At 32.0% G+C, this 23205-nt stretch overlaps 1 protein-coding gene across 1 annotated transcript; it reads right to left on the minus strand.

The window, feature by feature from the left end:
* Nucleotides 1–4292: 4292 nt before the first annotated feature.
* Nucleotides 4293–20612, minus strand: blot (solute carrier family member bloated tubules). The gene is made up of 10 exons (XM_088237132.1): nucleotides 20309–20612; nucleotides 17371–17620; nucleotides 14484–14626; nucleotides 13217–13260; nucleotides 13019–13111; nucleotides 12260–12517; nucleotides 8932–9142; nucleotides 7458–7674; nucleotides 4870–5126; nucleotides 4293–4663 (listed from the first exon to the last, which is right to left on the minus strand). Exons 1-10 carry the CDS (start codon nucleotides 20423–20425, stop codon nucleotides 4304–4306), a joined length of 1950 nt encoding a protein of 649 aa, XP_088093258.1. The 5' UTR covers nucleotides 20426–20612; the 3' UTR covers nucleotides 4293–4303.
* Nucleotides 20613–23205: the final 2593 nt, after the last annotated feature.

Here is a 23205-nt window from a genome sequence, read left to right on the forward strand (position 1 = left end):
TGCATCTAAATTGAAAAATCTTTTTCCAGGGATGATGTTTTTTTTTAATTAACCTCGTTAAACAAAACGTCATTACAGGTGGGCAATGTCTTTGAATATTGCACCTCATTTTGTCATAAACCAATACATATTTTAAATTGCAACTTGAAACTCATTTTCCAGAAAGAAAATGGTTTGAGTTAAGATTAATTAAGTTCCCATCTAGCAGTCAAATCACAAAACAAAAATAAATAAAACTGGATGTTCAATGTATTTTAGTTATTAAAGTAAATTATTTAAAGTTGGTTAATGTTGAAAATTATTTAGTATAACATCTGAAATTATTTCAACCGGGAGCGTTGATACTATGAGAGGTACATGAATCAATTTTTTAAATAATTATGTGTGATTCAAACTTTTAAGTAAACATTACTTTTTGTTACTTAATATGTCTACTGAAATAGAGTGGACACCAAGTTCTAAAATACATAGTTGTGGCCCTTTATATTTATATGATTTAAATTATTCCATGATTCAATTTTAAACTAGTGATTATAATGGATTTGTAGATTATTTCGTCTTTACTTTATGAACATCAAAGTGTTCACCAGTTACCTGTTACGACACTAATCTTGACTGCCAGGCCGATTATAAATATTCTGAAAATTAATTAGAATTATTTGTTCCTCGATTATTTTATTTTTATTTGTTTATCTAATTTACATTACAAATGGAAACAAATATTGACCATATAACATTCAACAATTGTTAAGCAATATGTACATATTGTGGGGTAATTACTACAACGTAACTTTGAAATCAGCATTTGTGAATTACGCACTAAAAACATTTTTTTGTCCTCCATGAATGCTACAAATAGACGAGGCATGCATTCAAATCATTATAATATGATTTGAATGCATCACAACTTGCCTATTTGTAGCATTGATGGCGGAAGATATTAAATATGTATGTGCTTTTAGGGGGTGGGTAACTTAAAAATGCTGATTTCGAAGTTACCTAGTTGTAGTAATTACCCCAAGATATTATATTTTGAATTTTAGCTGTTGAATATTTAGTGTCAATGGGTTATATTTTAACAATCACAATATAATACTGTTTTGCAATTTATGCATACTTGTGTTAGATTTATATTTCAAGTAATAGATTTTAAGTACAGTATAGTCTCTATAATCCAAACGATTCAACACCGAGCCTGTTCGGTTTAACGAATTTTAGGATTACTGGAGTCTTAAAAAATTAAAGAAAATTTTTGCAGTGAAATGCAGATATTATAAGGCATGGTAGGTATATTATAAGTGTTAATTATGTATCCGATATTAAAAAAACCTGGATTTTTTTTCTGACAAGCACTTAGCACAAACCTATAATCTGGTGGGCTTCCATACAGTTTTCGACTGCCCACTCCAAACAAGTGTTAAAAGTTGAAATGGTATATTTAGATTTGACAGTGTTAGGTGTTAGTTATTCTTCTGCAATGCTCTCATTTTCTTTTAGTGCATTCTCAACACTTTAATTATTAGTCTTTATCACTGTTTTCCTTCATGTCCTTTCCAGTAACCTATTCTTGAACATTATCGTTTATTCATTTACGAAATTAAGCATTCGCATATGATGCATCAATGGATAGTAAATAAAATAAAGCTGCCTCCGAACAAGGCTTTCCGAGGCAGCTTGAGTTCTTTCATTCCCCCACCTTTCACCTGATGCTATGGTTCGGATTACTGGAGGTTCGGTTTAGTGGGTTCGGATTATAGAGACTACTGTATTGTATATATTATTATTTTTCTGAGTTAAAGTACCTAAGGAAATATAAAATACGTAATGGAATTGCTCTGTTGACTTAACAGTAGCTTGACACTATCAAATGTTAGGAATCAAGTTGTGAAAATACCATTAGTTATATCCAACCGATATATTTTTATTACGTGTGTGTTTGTATACCATAATGTAAAACAAAACATTAAAATATGTTGCGGGTGTTTTTATGCTGTAATTTTTATAGAATTAATTAAGGTTTGTAAGACTGTAGAGAAGTTAAATAAATGTGAATGAATATAAAATGTGCTAAATTTGTGTGATTAATACAGTTTCTATTTATTCATGCATTTGATGTAAATTGCACTTTGAATTGTCATTTTGCTTAAGTATAATAAGGGAATTAAATAGGAATCATGCCATCTAAAGAATTTTATCCTAAAATGAACAATAAAGGAAATTAAAACATTATATATAAGCCGTTTTTTTCCAACTCATCTGAAATAAATAATTCATTTGGTCCTTTACTAGAAAAAAGGAAAAGAAACTCTTGCCAGTATAAAATAATAATTTTGATATTATTGTCAAATGAAAAACACTTCATGCTGAAATGCGATACACTTTCTAATTATTCTCCTTTAAGGGGATAATTCAAGTATATTATCGTCTTCGTGGCGAAAATATCTGAACCACTATCATAGTTTTATGAAAAATGACTTATGTTGATTAGTTTAAGAAAAACATTTCTGTTGTGGAACTGACTGTTATTCTCCTAGTGGTGGTATTCTGGATTTTCTCTACCACCTAGAGAGTGATTAATTTAAAGATTTTTTATTTTTTTTAATGCGACAACACTTTGCTTCATATAATGGCCACACTGATGATTAAACGTCAAATGGTGGATAAAACTGCTTCAAAAACGGAAATAAAACTTATAGTATTTGGTCAATTCAACCTAATTAAGTGTTTTGGGTAATGCTTAAGGCAAGGTCGCAATAATGTTCTAAATGAAAATCATCATGTTTGATTTCACAAGTTCACATTTTTTGACATTTAATCATCAATGTGGCCATATATGAAGGAAAAATTAGTCGCATGAACTAAATAAATATATACCCAAATTAACCACTCTCTAGAGTAGAGAAGATTCAGAATACCACCGCTGGTCAACGAAAATAAATCAAAAGTTTATTACAAAAGAGATATGACGTATATTTTACTCGGGTCTTTTTATCACCACAACGACGATATTGATACGCGATAAGTTAATGTATGAAGTACCACCATATTCCCGTAGACAAAACTGTAATAAACTGCTTTGTGGTCCCGTAGTAGTGTCGCAGATTAGAGATCCGAGGTTCAAATCCCACTCTTGGTTCCCCTTCACCCTCTGCATAGAGAGTGGACTTGTCTGCCTTCGCATTGTCAATATTATAGTCTATGGGAAATATGCTAATTTTAAACATGCCGAGTGTGTTTCATTGGGTGCCATTACTCTTCTCACGTATCTCAGATCTCGTATCGATGTATAGGAAAATTACTATAAAAAATAACTATGTACTCTCGCAGACTTGAATTTGAAACTGCCATATACTGTAGTTATTTTATTTTGTTTTTATAAGAAAAACCGCAGATAAATAAATAATTATAAAATATAGTATAGATATACTAATAATATCTTTATTGTGCATTAAGAAAAAAAATTACGTTAACATATTAAAAATAATATTAATACAATGCGTACTTACATTAAAAAATATTTGTATAATATAATCCCTAAGATTACAATGTTGTCTATGCATTTACATTTTTTTGTTGTTTTGTCATTCTATCTATGTAGGTAAACCCGTACCAAGATAGATGCAAGTTGTAACATTATGGTGTGGTAACGGTAAGGTATCGCAACCGCAGGCAGCTCAGTAAGAAGCGACAGCAAGGCGATATACATCCAGTTATGGTTTTAAAGCTGCAAAATCAATAGTACAGCCCATAAAAAGAGCACAAAGAGCAGTATTGAGTCTTGCGTCTTACTACAGGCCGCGAACTAACACTACATACAACACTTTCACTCTTTTCTTGCACCTAAAATATTCAGCGCCAAGACACTTACTACAAACTTGTGACAATTTACACAACATCCTAATTCAGCTAGGCGGAATACCCACTGACAAATGTGTTATAGTTATAAATATTATATTTATTTTTTGTGTATTTTAGTGTGTTTTGCATGTTAGTGAAATTAGTCCTGACGAAGAGACGGGCATGTCTCGAAACTGGCAGATATAAAGTCGGTAAGTGGTTATATACTATTAATTACTAACATTAATCTAAGAACCACTTTATTTTAACCCTTTAAGTGAAATGCCAGATTCATGAGTTAAAAATTGTTATCAGCTAATTTTTCTCTTCACATTCCATAAATACATTTTTTTACTGAGGTTATAATATTTACATTTCATGATGAGACATACCGAATGTCGACACTTGGGACACCCTATTTATACAGTACATTACTAAGATAAAAGAAAATCAAGTGATGTTTAAATTATTCTGTATTATTAATCCAACATTTTCCACTTCCATAATTGACTTCACATAGATAAATGCAATGGGCATTGGTGGGATAAGGAACTTGGATATTGTTTTCTGGAATATTTTTACAATACTTTTTTGGTCTTGGTAATTTCTCCTGAGGAAAATTGATAACTTGTGCGTGGTGATTATAATCGGTTCGGAGTAAAGATCTTTGGTTTCTCGCTGTTTCGTAATGATGACACGCTTTCGTGACATTAGATTTTTGTAAATTTGGCTTCTTTCGTGTCAATTTATACTGAAGCCACCGATTTCTGACTATTGGGTCTACGGGACCCCATTTTCTCGAAGGTTTGATGGCTGATATCAGTTTCTACAAAAATACACATAGTAAATTACAAGTGCATAATATGCATTCGCCATTCGATGCATAGAAATTAAGGTACCTAAGTAGGCGTAAATAATGAATTTACAATTAAAACAGGGATGGTTATTTTTATTTTGATCTGTGGTCGAAACTTATGAATGTCAAAATATTTTCTAACCGATTTTCTATCAAACAAATAACTTATATCATACCTGAATAATTCCATAACCTTCTTTATGCCATGTTACCCAAGTGGCCCATACTAAGATATTCATTCCGGCTAGAGTATACATTCCAATAATGAGCCAAAACGACCAATTTTTATGTGTCCATTCTCTCACATAAACTGCGATTCTGGCCATGATAAGTAACAATAAACCAATGGGAATTAATCCCCATAAACCAAACCACAAATATGTTATTTTGGACTTGGATATAAATTCAATGTCTTGTTTTATCGATTTGAATCCTGCAACAAAAAATATACCAATATTATATTGTATGTACCTGCCTAAAAGGATACCTCCAACGCTTAAACAGTAGGTACTTAGTTGCTATTTGTTTCCCTATACATATGGGAATTCTGCTGAAGATGACATACTTTTTTAAGTAAAAAAATCGTATTTCTGTTGATTATGTTTAATTACAAAATACAATATTACGCTTAATATTTATTTGGTTTTATAAAAAAAATGTATTTACATTAAATTTCATTACAGTAATTATAAAAAAAGAAGATTTTCTGTTCTTAAGATGACATACAGCCGTCTAAGATGACATACATGTATTACTCTTCTTTCCACAATTCGCAGATAAATATTTTTGCTTTAGATGGTATCTCAGTACACGATGTGTGACACCACTTTGCACATAATTGACAGAGAACCCGGTAACCTTCTGGGTTTTCCTTTGCCATACAAATCAATGCATGATGGGCATCTTGGGTCATATCTTTACTGGAAACAGAAGCAGAATCAGAATTTAGGGGATCTTCAAATATGATTTTCTTCGTATTTTTTTTCGTGATATTTTTTTAGATATTTTTGTCTATTCTTCATATATTTTTTCGTATGTCATTTTAAACCGTGTTACCCTACGTTGTTTTATCCAGGAGCTTATATAAACAAAACGTATATTATGTTAATCTAAAAATCTTGACACGATCCTTATTTCCTCATTTCACTCCATGAATAAGACTCACTGAAGTTGATAATGTAATAAAACTTAAAGAATCACAAACCTGCCATTAAAAAGTAATAAGAAAAATATATATTTTCTGTGCGATTTTGACAAACACCCAACCAACATAACGCATCTGCGCGCACTATCCGCCGTGTATATTTATACTATTAGCGCTATCTGCGCGCGTTGCTTAAACTATATTTCAAGGTTCTTAAAATAATGGTTTAATGTATATTACCGGTATGTCATCTTATGCAGAACTCCCCTACATATAAAATATAAAACCTCCATAATAAGTTACATATATATGTGTATCAGTTCATATATTGTAATTATAAAACATGTACACATACAACACAAAAAAATACATTATTTCTCACTAGCTAAGAATAAACATTGCCCTTCTTATTTTAATAAAATATAATATTATTATTGGTGAACTATAGCAGAAAAAATCCTTGAGAAAAAATACACTTGATTGTTGTGACCTCACCTGCAGTGCGGTTCTGAACACTCTCTAGGGGATAGAGAGCGTTCAGTGACCTTGTTCTGTAACTATTTTATTTCGTAAATTCATTCGTATCGTACGAGAGAAAACGAGATCGAAATACGTTTTTGATTGCGTTAAAGTGAGATGGATATATGACAAACGAACGAACCTACGAAACGAAATTGTGGCAGAATGAAGCCTGCAAAAGCGCACTGCTGTGCTAGAATCGAATCCGGAACCCGCGTCTTAGCCATTACAACACGAGGGTCGTTCCATCGACATTTTAAAAATAATGTTTGCGTTAATAAAAGTTTATATTGCTTAAAATTTTGGAGCATTTTCTTCTCTGAACAAATACAAACTTAATAGATGTGTGGTCATAGATTGAAAGCACACATACGTGCTTAATAAGTTCATTTAAAATATAGAGCAATAACTCCAAGAAGAAACTCAGCGTTTTCTATTGAATACAATACATTATATTCTGCAAGACTAACAGTGTTGTACAAAAAACGTCTGTCTAGATATGAGCAACATCCTGCAGTACATTCACGCATTACAGACATGAAGAACAAAGGAACGTGGCCTATAAAGAGACCACAGGGCGTGGTAACGCCCAGTTAGCCCAAGCAGTCAGCCCAAGCAAGTCAGCCCGAGTACGTCAACCCAGTTGTGCACAGAATTAGTTCTAGCACGTAGTCCAAGTGCAGTCAGTTCTCATCTCATATCATCATTGCCATTACTCTCGTGTTCCGTAAAAGTTCCTCCCCGTCTCTTCCGTCAACGTCCAACTGGGGGAGAAAAAACCCCCACAACGAGCGAAATCCTACAGACGATTTAAAATATTTTGTTAGATATTTTATTTCTGTGGATTTCTGTCATTGGTTTTGTTCTCTGTATATTTTGTTTGTTATATTTTTTTTACGTGTATTACTGTAAATAAAATAAAATATTTATTTTGAGAATCGAACTTCGGATATCAGGCAATTCTTAATATTTCAATCAGTGTTTTTAAATTCTTATGAATATATTTAATTGATCAATATATCAAAGAAATTGAGATTTTGGTTTGTTAGTTACCAGGGCATATTATAATTTAGAAAATGTAGATTATAGTGATTTTCTTACCATATAAAAAAAGAAGTCCCAGCAATTCCAAAAACAATGACACCGTCAGATACATCGGGATAACATCATCATCCAAAAGGGTTATGATATCGAGGCCAAAAATAAAAATCAATAAAGACATAAACCCTCCGAAAATAACTACAAACCCACCAAGCGTCGTTTTCTTGCACCGGCCTTCTGTATTTAGGCAAGAGATTATTGGGTAGAGGAGAATAAGCTAGAAAAATTAAAGAAATGTCAACCATTAGTGATAAAATAACTATAATATTATAAAGTACGATACGATTATAAACTTGTAAAATGTATTCCTTGGCACGGAATATCCCAGTGAGGAATTCATTATAACCAAGAATTTTTCGAGTATGTCCGACTGTTTGTAGACAGGCTGGATTTCCTCCCATGGGAGTTATTTAGATCTCAATTTGTTGCAACAGAGAGAAAAAAAAAATGAGAAGAAATATGGAGGTCTAGGCAATTACAAAGCTTATTACCTGTCATTGGCTGGTTTGAGTGACCACTTTACACATTGTGTAAGCATTGAATAATTAAATTTATGTTAAGGAGAAAATATGTTTTCCTTCGAATGGCCGATAAATATTTTCTATAATATACTGTTTAAATGAAATATTTACTACGAAAACATTGTTTTTAACTAATATTCAGGATAATATATTATTTCTTGCATAAAATTGAATGCATTTAATATTATTAATAAATGTGAAATTTTTATGTTAAGTATTATTATTATTATTATGGATAACTTATATAGCGCCATTTTCGTAATATAATACCTCAAGGGCCGCTTTACAAAGATATAATTTTAATTTTAACTTTTTAATTTAAGAAAAATAATGCACTTTGTCACCACATGCATTTTTGATTACTGAAAATTAACACAATGTATTAGATTAATAGTTTTTTTTAACATTCGACGTATTTTAATTTTTTATTTTATACTTATTTTAATTTAAATGAAAGCGACGGGTAATATGTACATTTATACAAATATTAACATTTAATTTAATCACTTTTAAATTTCTTTAAAAAATAAAAATCTTAATTCCTTATAGAAGAGTTTGAAAAAAACATGTTTTAAGTACGTATTTAAATTCTAGAAACGATTATTGAAGGCATAATCTAACTCGGAATTTAAGAAAAATAGCTCAAAATAAAAAAAAATACATATTTCAGTAATAAAAATAGGTATGCAAGTATATATTATATTATAAATTAAATAAAATAATTTAATATGCCGATCCAAAGTCAATATACAAAATTCACTATTCATTCGCGGTGTCAAGAAGTCGTTACAAATATGACAATGTGGCATGTGGCACTCTGAATAAGATAAGATTTAATCGAGAAAAAATTGAGGATTTGTTATTAACATCACTAAAAAGTGGATTAATTAATCAAGTTTGTGATTCTGCGGGCATAAAATATGGTTACACATTATACAATACATTATACATACCGCACTGGTGATTCCGGAGAACATGACTAGTGCGTAGGAAATAGACGGTAACGGAGACTTGACATCTTTAGCCACTGAAGAGTCGTAAATTAACACCAGAACCATGATTACGGAAGGTTCGCAACTCCGGATGGGGCCGCCTATGCCGTGCCACAGCAGTACACTGAACCATCCAAATACCAAGTTAAACACAACGAGAAAAACAGCACTCCTGAAAATTGAAAAAAAAAAAGAAAATGTAGTTTTGTCTTTATTTATTGAATTAACAAAAATAATAAAATAAACGCAAAACACATTACAATAATAATAAAAAAACCTAAAAAGACTTGTTCGTGGGCATCCCTTCATAAAACTAAAAAAGAACTGAAGGCATCATTATCATAAAACCCTTCTCGCGAACGATGGTGCATAAAACACTGAATTGTAAACTAAATTATGGACAATATTTGAGTTTGTCCAAATGTTCATAGACAAAAGACTGGATTTCACCCCCTCGGGGGTCATTAAGATTAACAAATTACAACAGGTCATAAGCCCTGTAAATGCCTTGACTACCATATTCCCTTATTTAAGGTATTCTCCATCCCTGTTGTAATTTGTTAAATTATGGACCTTTTATATTTTTTTTAAAGTGTAAATTCAATGCCCTGAACTGTTATCTCTCATCAACTTCAGGGTACCTGGAAGAATGACTAGACACTAGACAGGTGCCACCGTTTTGTAGCAACAATTCACGGATAGTGTATACTTGTAATGCCGTATCGAACAGACTTCATGAACTCGGCAATCGGATATATTTAGTGTACGGTATCGTTCCTTTAGAACAAACCTTTGAACTTTTTCAAAGATGGTGAGTGGTAATTATATTTATTTATTTATGATTTTTATAATATATAATTTTTTTTGTATGAAAGAGTACTTATGATTTTCTTGTAATATTACTTTAAAAAAATTATTATCCAATTTGTTTTTTACATCTATTCTTGAATTGGTTAAACTTTCTACTGAATACGTTGTATAATTTTTTTATAACTCTTGGGTAAAGGGAAATTTATGTTCTAAAAAAAAATATGAAGCCAAATATGTTATTATATTATATTTTTTTTGTAAAAGGCAGATTTGCCGTTTATGTTAATAAAATAAAACAAAATAAAATAAACCAATAAAATAAAATGCGGCGTATCTCGATCATCTGTTACAGGAAGGTAAGGTGATCGGACTGACGCTTCAGGTGCCAGACAAAGAACAATGAAATACTTTAGTGTAAAATTACTTTAAAAAAACAAATATTTTCACTCTACCTTTCCGGGAATCAAACCCGAGACCTCAAGCATGCTAGGTGAATGCGCTAACCACTAGAATACCAGGTGGACTTTTCTCTACTCAGGATTTTTACCTGAGAGCAGCCATCGAGTCGAAAACACTCGTCCAGGATTCTGATTCTATTTCACACACAAAACTGTATCCTTAATCCGCCCGAACATAGACCAAGAAATACAAGTGGAACTCAAATTAAAAATATATACATAACTTTATACCTAAGCATAATATTACGGAAATATTGAAAATAATAATAAATAATACCGTTCAATATGTCAGTTTTGGCTAACCAATTTAATTTTGCCCACCGCCGAAATCCTTAACAAAATAATGTTTTAAAGTTAGAAAAATTTAGTACCACGGCAAAACCAAATACCCAGAGTACCGCCAGTTTTAGTTGATCACTTGAAATTTGAAGTTGAACTTGAAGGTCTGTTTGTGTATTTCTAGAAATGGTGTTAAAACATTCGTTGTAGCGGAGTTTGTGTTGAAACGAGGCAAGTAAGTTTTGTATATTTCATTGCATAAATTATAATAACGCTATAGAAAGTATTTCTAGATAGCTATTTTAACAAATACAGTAGATATTTAAGTGGGAAAAATTCCCCTTGATATCTAAGCTAGTGTTTTGACCATTTTACCCACGTCTAGGGCTGTCACTACACATTGCTTTGAAAAAACATTATCCAAGACAAAAACCCGACTACAAAAAAAGAATACAGTCCCTTAGTATCGTAATACATCAGTCTTCCTCTCAATTTTTCAAATGCAATTTTACTAGGTTTGCAAGACGTAATACAACACAAAACACGTGTCCTATAAAGGGTTAATGCACATTTATCCGTAAAAAAAATATTTTACATGGTTTGTATAATATTATTAAATTCATTGTATGTTCGAATCACGTATCATTTTATGACATTTTCTGACTAAAGGTCTTTTTTCCGCCCATGAAAGTTATATAGGACTTAACTAAGTCTCCTGGCCGGTCTCCATATATGTAGTGAAGTAGTGACATTCATTGACGCTAGATGTCGCTACTAGGCTAGCCATGTGACGCGGGAGTGGTTGGAGCCATCTGTGTTGTAACGTAGCAATCGGCAAAGTTACTCAGATTCAGACCTTCATAGTTAGAAGACGTATTCTTTATAATAAACCAGTATCTCTATTTTGGATAGTATTTTCTTTTCTGACTATCATGTAATAAGACTCTTCTTCTTCAGCCTTATTCTCTCCACTGCTGGATAAAGGCCTCTTCCAACCGTCTTTATTTCTTCCTATCACCCGCTTTCATCATCCACGTTTTACCAGCAATAGAGGCAAAGTCGTCGACCCATCTTTTCTGTGGCCTTCCAACACTTCTTTTGTTTGCTTATGGTCTCCACTTTATTATTCTGAGTGTCCACCTGCCATCATTTTGCCTCGCCAAGTATCCTGCCCACTGCCATTTCAATTTCGTTGCACGATCCATGATATCCACGACTCCGGTTCGGCGCCTTATTTCTTCATTTTTTACTCTTTCTCTTAGACATACACCGAGAATCTGTCTTTCTATGGATCGTTGCGCGCAGTTGAATTTCTGGCTACTTTTTTGTGTTACAGACACGGTTTCAAGTCCGCGTGTTGTCACCGGCAATATGCACGATTCATATACTTGTCTTTTTAAGCATATAGGGACTTCTTTATTTTCAAAAAAATTTTTTCGTTTGTTGAAAGCATCCCAACTTAGCCCTATTCTTCTTGGTAACTCGGCTGTTTGGTTATCTTTACGAAGTTTGACTTTGTGTCCTAGATATATGTATTCATCAACCACTTCGATTTTGTAATTGTAAATGAAAATGTCTCTCCCTGTTGGACTCATAATCTTTGTTTTATGAATATTCATTTCCAAAATATTTGCTACCGAACGAGATGGAAGTAAAAAATATAAGGGCGTTGGTATCAAAATCAGAACAGAGTACTTTACAGTGTTGGTTGTTGCATTGTTTTAAGGAGAGCGAATACTTACCACAGTACATTACTTTTTGAGTAAAATGTAGAGGCTGCAGTAGTGATGTACCCAAAGCCAATATGAGTGGAGAACATGAGTTGTACAAAAGTTGAGTACCAGAACCTTAAGGTCAGCATTACTTCCCAATCGGCCTCACTCCACAGCTGGCCAATGTCTCCCCTCTCTCCCAAGGTGGCCGCCGCTACACACAGTACCAGTGTTCCTCCGCCGAAAAAATACAAAGATTTTTGAAAGGACTGCGGGATTTTGATTAAACTGAAAACAATATTTTAAAATAAACATAACGGAAATCAAAGAATAAAATTATGCAAATAAGTTACCAAAATTAATTATCCAATCTTTGGTTCATAATACTGAATAGAGTACCTACTGAATTAGTGCAACAATTTTTATTTTTATTTAGTGCTGGTGAGACATCTAAACTGCCTAACTAGGGATAGCTTCCCCGTTTTAGGACAGTAAATATATACTTTTTAGAATCTGTTATTTGTATCGTAAATATTAACCACTTTAATTTGTTTCCTTTGTGCTAGTTTTCCCATTTTCATATTAATATTCAAAAGGAGATTAAATTAATGCATAGTGAAAAAAAAAAAGGATTTAAAGTTAAGACCCATTTGCGCTAAGCAATTTACAAATGAGACTTGTGTTTTTACCAGTCTAATATTATTATTATTAGAGCACACATAAGAATATGCTCATTGTTTGCAGTGTTTTATAAAATTTAGTAAAAAATACAATTAAAATTATAGTTACCATAGTGGAATGAGGAGCCAAAATGTAAACATGACTGCTGCAATAATTCCGTACCAAATTGGTTCTTCAAAAACTGGCTTCAAAAAAGTTTTACTAAAAAACGATAAGGTAGCGGTATTTATTTGTTATTGTATTTATATAAAACAGGTTTATGTTTTGTAGAAGTCCAGAACATTTATTTCAATAAATTATACTCACTTAATACACTTTTGTCCAGATGTCCCATTGAGATGATATCCATCCTGAGATAAACATTATTAGAATGTAAATACAATTTGAAAATAACAGAAAACATAATTTTTTGAATTGGCGGCTTTTGCAGGTAAATTGTTTTTTTTTTTACTAGAACAATCTTTGAAACTCAACCGGATGCAACATGAGGCTCAATCAAGTGCCAGAGATCTTGAATATTTTTTTATATTTTAATTATAGTACGTCTCGAAATCGGTAGACATAAAAAAGTCGATACATTGAAATATTTAATAAAATTTTGTAAAATGTTCGACCACAAAGTTAATGCTCTAAATGTTAATAATATATTATTCCTGTTGACTTATGGGCTTAAATAGGTGCGAAGGTTTTCACGGTCACTGTTATCAATATTATGTATCTTTTTTGGGTGATACCGTGTATGTTGGATTTGATCCGACGTTTCGGCTACCATTGCAGGAGCCATCTTCAGGGAAAACTGTGTGTTTTATAGAGAAATGTATGTGTTTATGTACTAGTAATTTGTACCGTGTCACAGTCAGCAGTAGGCACATTTCTGTGAGAAAGACTTATGGGCTTGTTAATATGTTTTATACTTGTAAGTACCTACTGGCGTGAAAAGACTTCCTCCACATACCCGAAAACTCTTTTGAAGACTAAGGGATTCCTATCGGTTTCGCTCTTTCTAAAAAACATTTTGTTTATAATAATCAATAAAATAGTTACTTTTTCCAAATGTCAATTTAGTAAACTATGATTTTCATTGAATTTAACACTGCTACTTTCATCGCTCCATTCACTGTGAGTTTGGCATAATGTATTAAAGGCTTATGTCTTAGTGCTCGGGTTAAGTACTTCGTGTTTACAGCTGACCCAATACTGAATAAATAAATAAAAGGAACATAAGACCCTTTTCATGTGATCGTAAAAATTCACACGCCACTACAAAACATAACGTGGTTTGGTATGTACTGTATTATATATATTTGTTAATTATTTTATATTTATTTAAAAGTAGACAAACGCATTAAAAAGTACACCACAAGGCCGACTAATCTCCAATCGTTTTGTTTCTGCTGATTTTTTATTTGAGAGTAGCCGCTGAATAAATAAATAATGTAGTAAATGTAAATTTTCCCATGCTGTATGAATTTAGAGGAGACTTGTGAAACGGCTCCATGTGATGGTCGAATATGGTATTGATATACGAGGACTAGGTAGTTTCTGAGGGGAGAGATGTATTTCATTTACTTACTAAATCTCTGTGCAACTCTGTGCACTCGACAAGAGGTACTGGTCCCTTTGCTGTCCATATAAGAAGAGCGCACGATAAACTGACGTAGATCATATAATACACTGCCACGAAGAAAGCAGCCAACAGCTTAACGTATCCAAGGCCTGAAAATGTATGTAGAAAATGGAAAAAAAGGGCAAATTGAGGAAACACGTGAACGATGTTTTGATTAGGTAATTAATAATAGGTATTTTCGTCGCAGTTATCAATATCCCTGAATTTTTAAACGTCTGTAAGTTTTAAATATTATACTCATAGGTTGTGGTCACATGGTTATCACAGACTCAACTAGTCAACCGCACTACCGCAACGAGTTTCCCATTTTTCAATATAGTTATAGAAAATTGTTTGTTTTGAAGAATGTTTTGATAAATCCTAAGAATAACAGCATTTATTAGTTATTTCAACATTAGAAAAAGAAAACATTGAATTATGCAAAGCACAGGAATAACATATACATTGACGCTTGTAAACCAGTAAGGTAAATTATATACATAATGCAATGTAGGAAACGTACAGTAGCCGGCAGTAAATAAAGGACATCGGGCTTAAGAAAGAGACTGCCGGCCTAATCGGCTAACTTCGGCTCTGTAGGGCGTCGTCTTGGTCATTCATGCAGATCATTCGGATACCGGACTCGTGTGATAGAGACGACCTCCTACAAAGTCGAAGTTAGTCGATTATGGCCGGTAGTCTCTTTCGTAAGCCCGATGTCTTTTATGTACTGCCAGCTCCTGTAAACATAATACACCTTTGTTATACGCAATGGAAATATACCTTCAAGAGTGTAGACAAAAAAGATAGGTTTATAAAATAATCAGTAAGTTTAGTTTATACTCGTAACGCATGCATTTAATAATAATAACACTTAATTTTGATTAGATTACCGGGGCCGCGATTACAAACGCTTCATCGGACGGTCTAAACTAACAAAATGTGTATATTTGTATGAAAATTCAAAGTATCTTGTTAATAAAACAAATTGTAAACTTAATTTTATTTTGTAGATAAATTTTTATTCCCCATTAGAATACGAATCCAGGACTCAAGCACGCCTAAAATCGTCAAGTAAAAAAATACTTATATTTGCATTACCTTCATTGAACTACACAGATGATTGAGTTTTTTTACGCGTCGCGGTTTTGCAGAAAAGCTTGGGTGATTGGGCGGGCGATCTTACGATTTCAAACATGCGAAAAGTCCCGATTTTCACTTACAAATTAGGTAGACATATTTATTTTTATTTATTCATTTATAAACACAAATATATTTATTGAGTAGAGAGATACAGCTAGTACTGACAACTAGAAACGATGCATGCCTTTGAATTTGGCCCGATATTCTATACATAACGCAGGTGAATATTATTATAATTTTATTTATTTTACCCAAATCTGAATTCTTTCATCGATAAATAATATCTATGACATTTTAATTTAAATGTACCAAAAGTTAAATGTGACAGAAAGCGGTAGGAGATAAATATAAAAATGGATGCACTTAAATTCATGAGACAGAAAAAAAAAACATTTCTTGTTTTTTGTTGTCGGTATACATGCTGGAGAGTATTTATTTTAGTATTATTAAACATTTATACATAAACAAAAATAAAAACTACACCCTGTTCGTTTTCCATTTTCTTCCCCTCTCCTGAACAGTTTACACTTTGTCCCTACCCCGATGATTATAAATTGACAAAATATATTTAATAATAAATTTAAACATAAAATATGAACGCAAGGAACACGTTACACATGTTAAGGTAAAGATGTGTTCAAATGATTAGACTCAAGAGAAAAAAAGTATGATATGTTTAGCCATCTCTTCTTTTGGCTGATATTATTTTAATTTGCTTTTGTAATTTAATTTCATAAAATGTCGTTTTAATTCTACTTTTTTATGTAGTGGCAACATCCTAGTGTGTTTATTTAAACAAACAGACAGCTAAAAATGTCATTTGCAAAAAAAAACTTTTAATTTTTTTTTTGTTTTACAGAAGGCATTTTTTGTATTTTACTATTAATTTAAGCCGGTTTAAGTTGTTTAAATCATTTTAAAGATTCAATTTTATTTTTTAAAATAGTACTCGATGATATTTTGCAAATGAGTCGGAAAAGTGACATTTCTCTAAGGAATGTTGCAGAGATAAAGACATTATTGAATGAAAATGAATAAACTCAACAGGAAATAGCCAACACGTTTTGCAAAAAACAGAAACAATGGTTATTTCACAAAAGTGACGATTGTTAATGGTACCTCGTTACTATGTACGAGTATAACATACCATTTTAGGTTGAAATAATACCTTTTTTAGTATGTATGATACATGCCCTTCTACGTGGGCACAATTTAATTTTAGAAAAAAAAAACTACCGAATATCATTTTCAAATATTAGGAACATAATTCTTTATTGAAATTTTTTTATAATAAAAATTATTAAATAAACATTCGCAAACCATTGATATACATGTATAGGTATACACCAGATACATTACTAAGCATCCGACTTGTGTTCCATTCAACATAGGTTCTGGAGCTTATATTGTATTTGGTAGGAAATAGTGTTTTTCCTTGTATCCACTTAGCAAATGTGAAGCAGTGAGAAAGGGCGCGACGAAGAGCTTTGAATTCAGAGTAAGCGGCATAAACAATTAGTCTTTTTTACTCTACTACGCGTTTTGCAGGGCAACTTTAAAATTTGCGTTATTTGAATCACCAACCTTTTTTTAATTATACCTCAGTGTCGCAAACATAAAATAAAAATCGGTTCGCTAGAGAAAATAAACATTTTTTAATATTTTGAATAAATAGACTTCCATGTTCTCCAACTCTCTACAATTTATGTACCTTTCAGAAATGGCACCGCCCTCCATATCTTGATGGCCCCCTGCTCGCTGAACGTGCTGAGGCCCAGCTTGAGGTACACCAGCGGGAGGGCGGCCACCGCCGTCAGCAGGGAGAGCGCGGTCAGGAAGGGCGCGGCGCCGCCCTGCGCAGCCTCGCGCGGCAGGCGCAGAGTGTTGGCCGCCCCGGCCGCCAGGGCGACGGAGCACAGCGTACCCCGCCAGCCAGAACACCGACCGCCACTGTTTTCACCCTGAAAAAAATACACGCATTACCAAAAAGGTAGAAAAATTTCTACGTAATTCATTTCTGGGGTGCTATTCTGAATTTTCTCTACCCCAGAAAGTAATTTAGAGATTATAATTTTTCGCACACGTTTATACTTTCCTTAATCAGCTACGCTGATGATTAACCGTCAAATAAATATGAACACGTGATATAAAAAATGATTTCCTAAATTTGTTGCAACAGAGGGAAAACATTTTTGGAAGGGAATAATAAATAATAATAAAATATGGAAGTCTAGGGATTTACAAGGCTTATGGCCTGTCGTTGGCTGGTTTAAGTGGCCACTTTCCACACTGTGTAATATTCACCATTTTGCCTATGCTTGAACATTCATATTTCTTCAATTCTTCCATCGATTGATTTTAGTAAAGTAAATGAGCTGAAACATTTATTGTTGCGAAGAGATTCATCTTATTAAATTATTTCACATTCTACGCAGGGCCTCAAAACGATTTTTCAATTTTCTAAACTGCTTCATTAGATCTGAATAACTCCTTAGGGATGAAATCCAGTCTGTCTGCAAACATTTGGACATACTCAAAACTCAAAACAAAATTGACGATGATTTTCATTTAGAATATTATTTCGAACTATAGCATTGCTCAAAACACTTAATTATGTTGAATTGACCAAACTGTATTTGTTTTTGTCCCTTTTTTAAACAGTTTACAAAAAATATATATAAAAAAAATTATGTATTCATTACCCAAATTTTTAATTTATTTTGTTAAAAAACATATGTAAGTAACAAGCACTGATTTATTACTTATTTTTTTTTTATTTTGTCTCATTTTATAAATTTTAAAATCGATGTTATATTTGAAACATTTTTTATAACAGTTAAATTGAAATAAATAAACTGTTTGAACATGTAATTTTGTCTAAAAGTAATTTTAGTTCCATATACAACACCTGTATATAGGCAGTATAGGCACATAATATTATGTTTTTGTAAGCAAAAGTAAAATAAATAACTAGAGCGAGAATGTTAAAAGCAAATTAAAGTTCTTTTGTATTTTTATTAATTAGAAAGGTGCTCAAATGAACTATTTATTCGTACACCTTCAAAGTGCTACAGATAACTGAAACCTTCCTTAAAACTGTCGTCCTATGATTGAATGAATTTAAACAATTTACAAGTAAATATGAGTAAGTCCATTACAATAGTAAAACAGTTCCCACTTAGAGGAGGGCAGAGAGAACAGAATGCCATAACACATTATCTTCGTAAACAAATATTTTTCGTAAAATAATCAATCATCTTATCATGCATTCTTTTCGATAATTTTATCTTTTTACTAACATTGTTATTTTTAATCGATTTTGCTTCATAAATTTTCATGATAAAATAAAAGACTGTGTTAAATTTTTAGTTTCTTTATTTTTCACATTTAATTTATAGTTTAAATTTGGTGAATAATTTTAATAAATAAAAAATAAACATCAAAAAGCATTCCTCTTCTTACCACGAGAACCTCTTTCTTTCAAATAGAGTAAGATAACAAAGTACACATTTCATTATAATTACGTACGTTGGAAATCTTTTTTTTTAAAGAGTATGAATTACTCTTTCCAAAAAAAGTTGCTACATTTTATAAAAACCAAACAGTACAATCCTTAAATTTAACTTTAAATTTGTAATTATTCTTAAATTAAATTATAAATACGTTTTTATTCAAATCACACTTTTCAACGATTAACTTGGTATATTAAACACCTAATTCTAAAATATAAGAATACAAAATTAAAAATCACTCGCAAATGAGTAGAGGTGTGTTATTTTTTTTTTATCATTAAATTAATCAGCCAAAAATCTGAAAGCTTATATCAACGCTATGAAAAAAAATAACTTTATAATGTTTATTTCAATGGTTTAAAAATAGTAAAAATAATATTTCAAGAAAAACGGTGTTGATTATCTGGCTCATAATAAACTTGTGTTTACTTAAAAACTGTTAGGTATGTAAATAAATATACATGTTTTATTAAAATTGATTTCAACAGAGAGGGAAAACATTTTTGAGAAGGTAATATGGAAGTCTAGGTATTTACAGGGTTTATGACCTGTCATTGGCTGGTTTAAGTGGCCATTTTACACACTGTGTAACATTCACCATTCTGCCCATGTTTGAACATCCACATTTTCTTAACTCTTTTATCTGTAGACTTTTGTAAAGTAAAGGAGCTGAAACCTTTATTATGTTGGTGAGATTCATCCGGCTGAACCAAACCACCTACTAGGCAACAAACTAAATTTAAATATGAATAACTCCCTAGGGATGAAATCCAGCCAGTCTGCAAGCATACGGACATACTCAAAACATTGTTGAATGAATTAACTACCCGGTAAAAGAAGAAGTATAAAAATTAGAAAATTGTTTTCAGGGGTTGCCTAGTAGGTGAATCGGTTCGGCCGGATTAATCTCACCTCTTTTTAGCTCTTTTACTTCACAAAAGTCAACAGATGGAAGAATTGAGGAAATGTGGATGTTTAAACATAGGCAGAACGGCGAATGTTACACAGTGTGTGAAGTGGCCACTTAAAACAGCCAATGACAGGTCATAAGCTCTGTAAATGCCTAGACTTCCATATTACCTTCTCAAAAATATTTTCCTCCTCTGTTGCAACAAATTCAAATATGATTTAACTTACCCAATCATGTTCGTCACTTCCACAATTCCAAAACGTCATATATTTAAATCGGTGGTTCAAATCCTTCAACTTGCATTTAATCCAGTCAACGATACCCGTGTCCTGAGTAGTTCTCATAGCAGTCGCAATGTTCACACATCACAGTCACCGCATGGTCAACATATTGCACAAAACATCCTCACTCTTCGTCTGTCATTCGTCACCACTGCAACAGTCTATTATAAGTTATAGCCAATACGATTATGAACGACGTTTATGGTAACTGATCCCATACTGCCTGAAAAAGTTCTCAACCTGGATTAGTGATGGAAATTAAAGTTATTTTTTTAATTTGCTAGCATGCTAATAAAAATAGCGTTGTATATAAATGCTATTACTAACGTTACGTTAATAGCATTTCAAAAAATTTCCCTTAAAAAAAGTGTTTTTTTTTAATGAGAGATACAAATCTTTCGGAAGTATTCCACCCGAAAAAAAAGTTGCAACTATACCCTGTTCAACGAAACTGGCCCTCGTTACACGTGCTTGCCACGAGCCAAATGCGTGAAATATGGTCCGTCTAGGCATTCGAGGATCCGTTTTACCGATTTTGCTAAGTGTGTCAAATCGAAATAAAAAATATTTTAATGACTGGAAGTAAAATAAAAGATTAAAACTTTACCTATCAAATAATCAGTTAACATTATTTTTTTCTCACTGTTTATGTTTGCAGTAACTGCATACTTACATTTCCGTTTATTAAAAAATACCAATATTTAATAATACCTACGAATATATACCATTAACAATAAGGCTCTAACAACTTATTAAGTATATTGCCATCACAATGTTTCTACAAAAGAGTAGGCAGAGAGGATAGAACGAGACATCGTAAAAAATTTTTTTATCATTGATGCATATTTTCTACATATACACTTGAAATTAGAAATCACTGACAAACTGTTGATTTCGAACCTAGTTTTAAAATAAAAAATATCATCTTTAAAGCCTTATGGATTATGAGGTGCTGTAAGATTAAATCAAATGCAGCTTACCGCAACTTTTTCCTATAAAGTAAAGCTATCGATCTTACGCTTCAGGTGCTAGTTAATTATTGATAAAATATTACAGTGTGATAACACCCATTAAGCTATAGTTTTATGTTGACTATTCCAGAAATTCAACCCGGGGCTTCTATCTAATGGCGAACGGTCCATATAAGCGATTACGCACAGCTTCCTATTATATTTTATTATCGACATTAATGTTTTATTGTAATAGTATTTATGGAAAAAGAAAATGCCAGCGATTGTATTTCACTTGAAAAATAAATATAAATATCTATAAAGCGTAGCCAGCCCGTTCCCAGTAAAATAAGAAACTAGCCGATTACAACAAGTACTCGTATCATATACAAGTCACTTTATTTTATATTTTTAACATTTGAATATTATTTAAATACTTAGTCAAGCATATTTAATTATTTAAAACATTATGCATTGTACGTGTACCTACTAACTTAAATCAACAAATAATTTTATATGTTTGTTTCTTTTACATGGTATTTATTGGAAAATATTCGGTGTAAAAGTTTTTTAAAAGGAGAGCAAAAGATATTAATAATCTGGATTGAAAAACTGGCTCTTACCGATCACGTATTTCGAGTGTTTATTTGGAGGATCTTTTCAAAATGTATTAACTTTATTTATATTGTCATCACTCGTCTATGCGCTTTGTAGATGCAAGACGTTTGGTAATCTAACTCCCATATGTAAATGTTACTTACTTTAACATTATCTCATACCTATTTTTTTAAATACCGTCTAGAATTTCAACATTTTATGCGTTTTGTAATCTGGCTTCTATTTAGGTAAATGATTAATTTTTATTTTTTAAAAACATTTTATATTTAATGAAAAAAATAATATTATTGGAGGGCTAGATTTTTTGCCGTTCTTGCGCTCTGTAGCTACAAGACGTGCTGTAATTTGGCTCCCATCTTTTATAAAAAAAGATCATACCTTAATCGAGGAAATAAAATTTCAACCGTTGATGCGCTCTGTAGCTGCAAGACGTGTTGAGATATAAATATTTCACTATTAGGTAATTTTCACAGAAAAAGCGCTTTATAAATTATTTAACTATATAGCCCCAGCCCTTTCAGTGAGTTTCCCCTAATTACTTTTTTCTTTTCCTTAAAAAAATAGAAATTTTAAAAAAATATATCTCATTCCATTTCCATATTTTACTTCCTCTAGAAAGGCTTGGGAGGTTTGTTAAGTCTTTAAATACTCCGAATTGATAAATACGAATGCTAACTGCTGTGTTACTAAAAAATACTTTATGCTCCATGCCATTGGCTAAATTTAATATTAAATCGTCTCAATCCACTAACTATAAAATATCACTATTTGTATTTTTTTTGTTATTTATAAAGTAACAGCGGTTGACATTTCATTGGCAATTCACGAAATTCAGCAGCGCAGTTTAAAATTTCATGCTAATTTAAGTTGCTTAGTTTTGCTAATGCTTATAATTTTTATTTACAAATTCACAATGCTATTGCTAATTATTCCACCACTAGCCTAGACGTTGGTTGGGCCGTATTCCTTCATGCATGCTTGTTCTTATAGTTAACGTACGTTATAATTACAAAAACATTTTAATTGGCCAATCGCAGCTTCGAAATGAATCTTTCGGTCTTGTGATTGTTGCTTGTACGACCGACATTTTAAGTATTTTCGAAATGCGAGGTAAATTAAATAATAATTTAATGCATCGCATTATTTTCATAATAATTCATCGTTGATGGCAACTTAGCAAAATGTAATTAAACATGGTAAAATTCAGTGTGCGGCTTTGTATTTAACCAAAACGCATTAATTTTTATTAATAATGTTCGTTGTTCTAGTTTCGTC

Source organism: Micrasema longulum, unplaced genomic scaffold (genome assembly GCF_059751315.1).
Source record: "Micrasema longulum isolate JH-2025_06_02 unplaced genomic scaffold, ASM5975131v1 h1tg001651l, whole genome shotgun sequence".
In the NCBI taxonomy this organism is placed as follows: Eukaryota; Metazoa; Arthropoda; class Insecta; order Trichoptera; family Brachycentridae; genus Micrasema; species Micrasema longulum.

What these genes read in the sequence shown, in the direction of transcription:
- blot (XM_088237132.1), bottom strand. Translation starts at nt 20,425, where the DNA reads ATGAGAACTACTCAGGACACGGGTATCGTTGACTGGATTAAATGCAAG. An exon ending in TCTCCGGAATCACCAGTGCG is followed by an intron (nt 7,675 to 8,931) that starts GTATGTATAATG and finishes TAATTTTTCTAG; the next exon opens with CTTATTCTCCTCTACCCAAT. An exon ending in GGGACTTCTTTTTTTATATG is followed by an intron (nt 5,127 to 7,457) that starts GTAAGAAAATCA and finishes TTTTTGTTGCAG; the next exon opens with GATTCAAATCGATAAAACAA.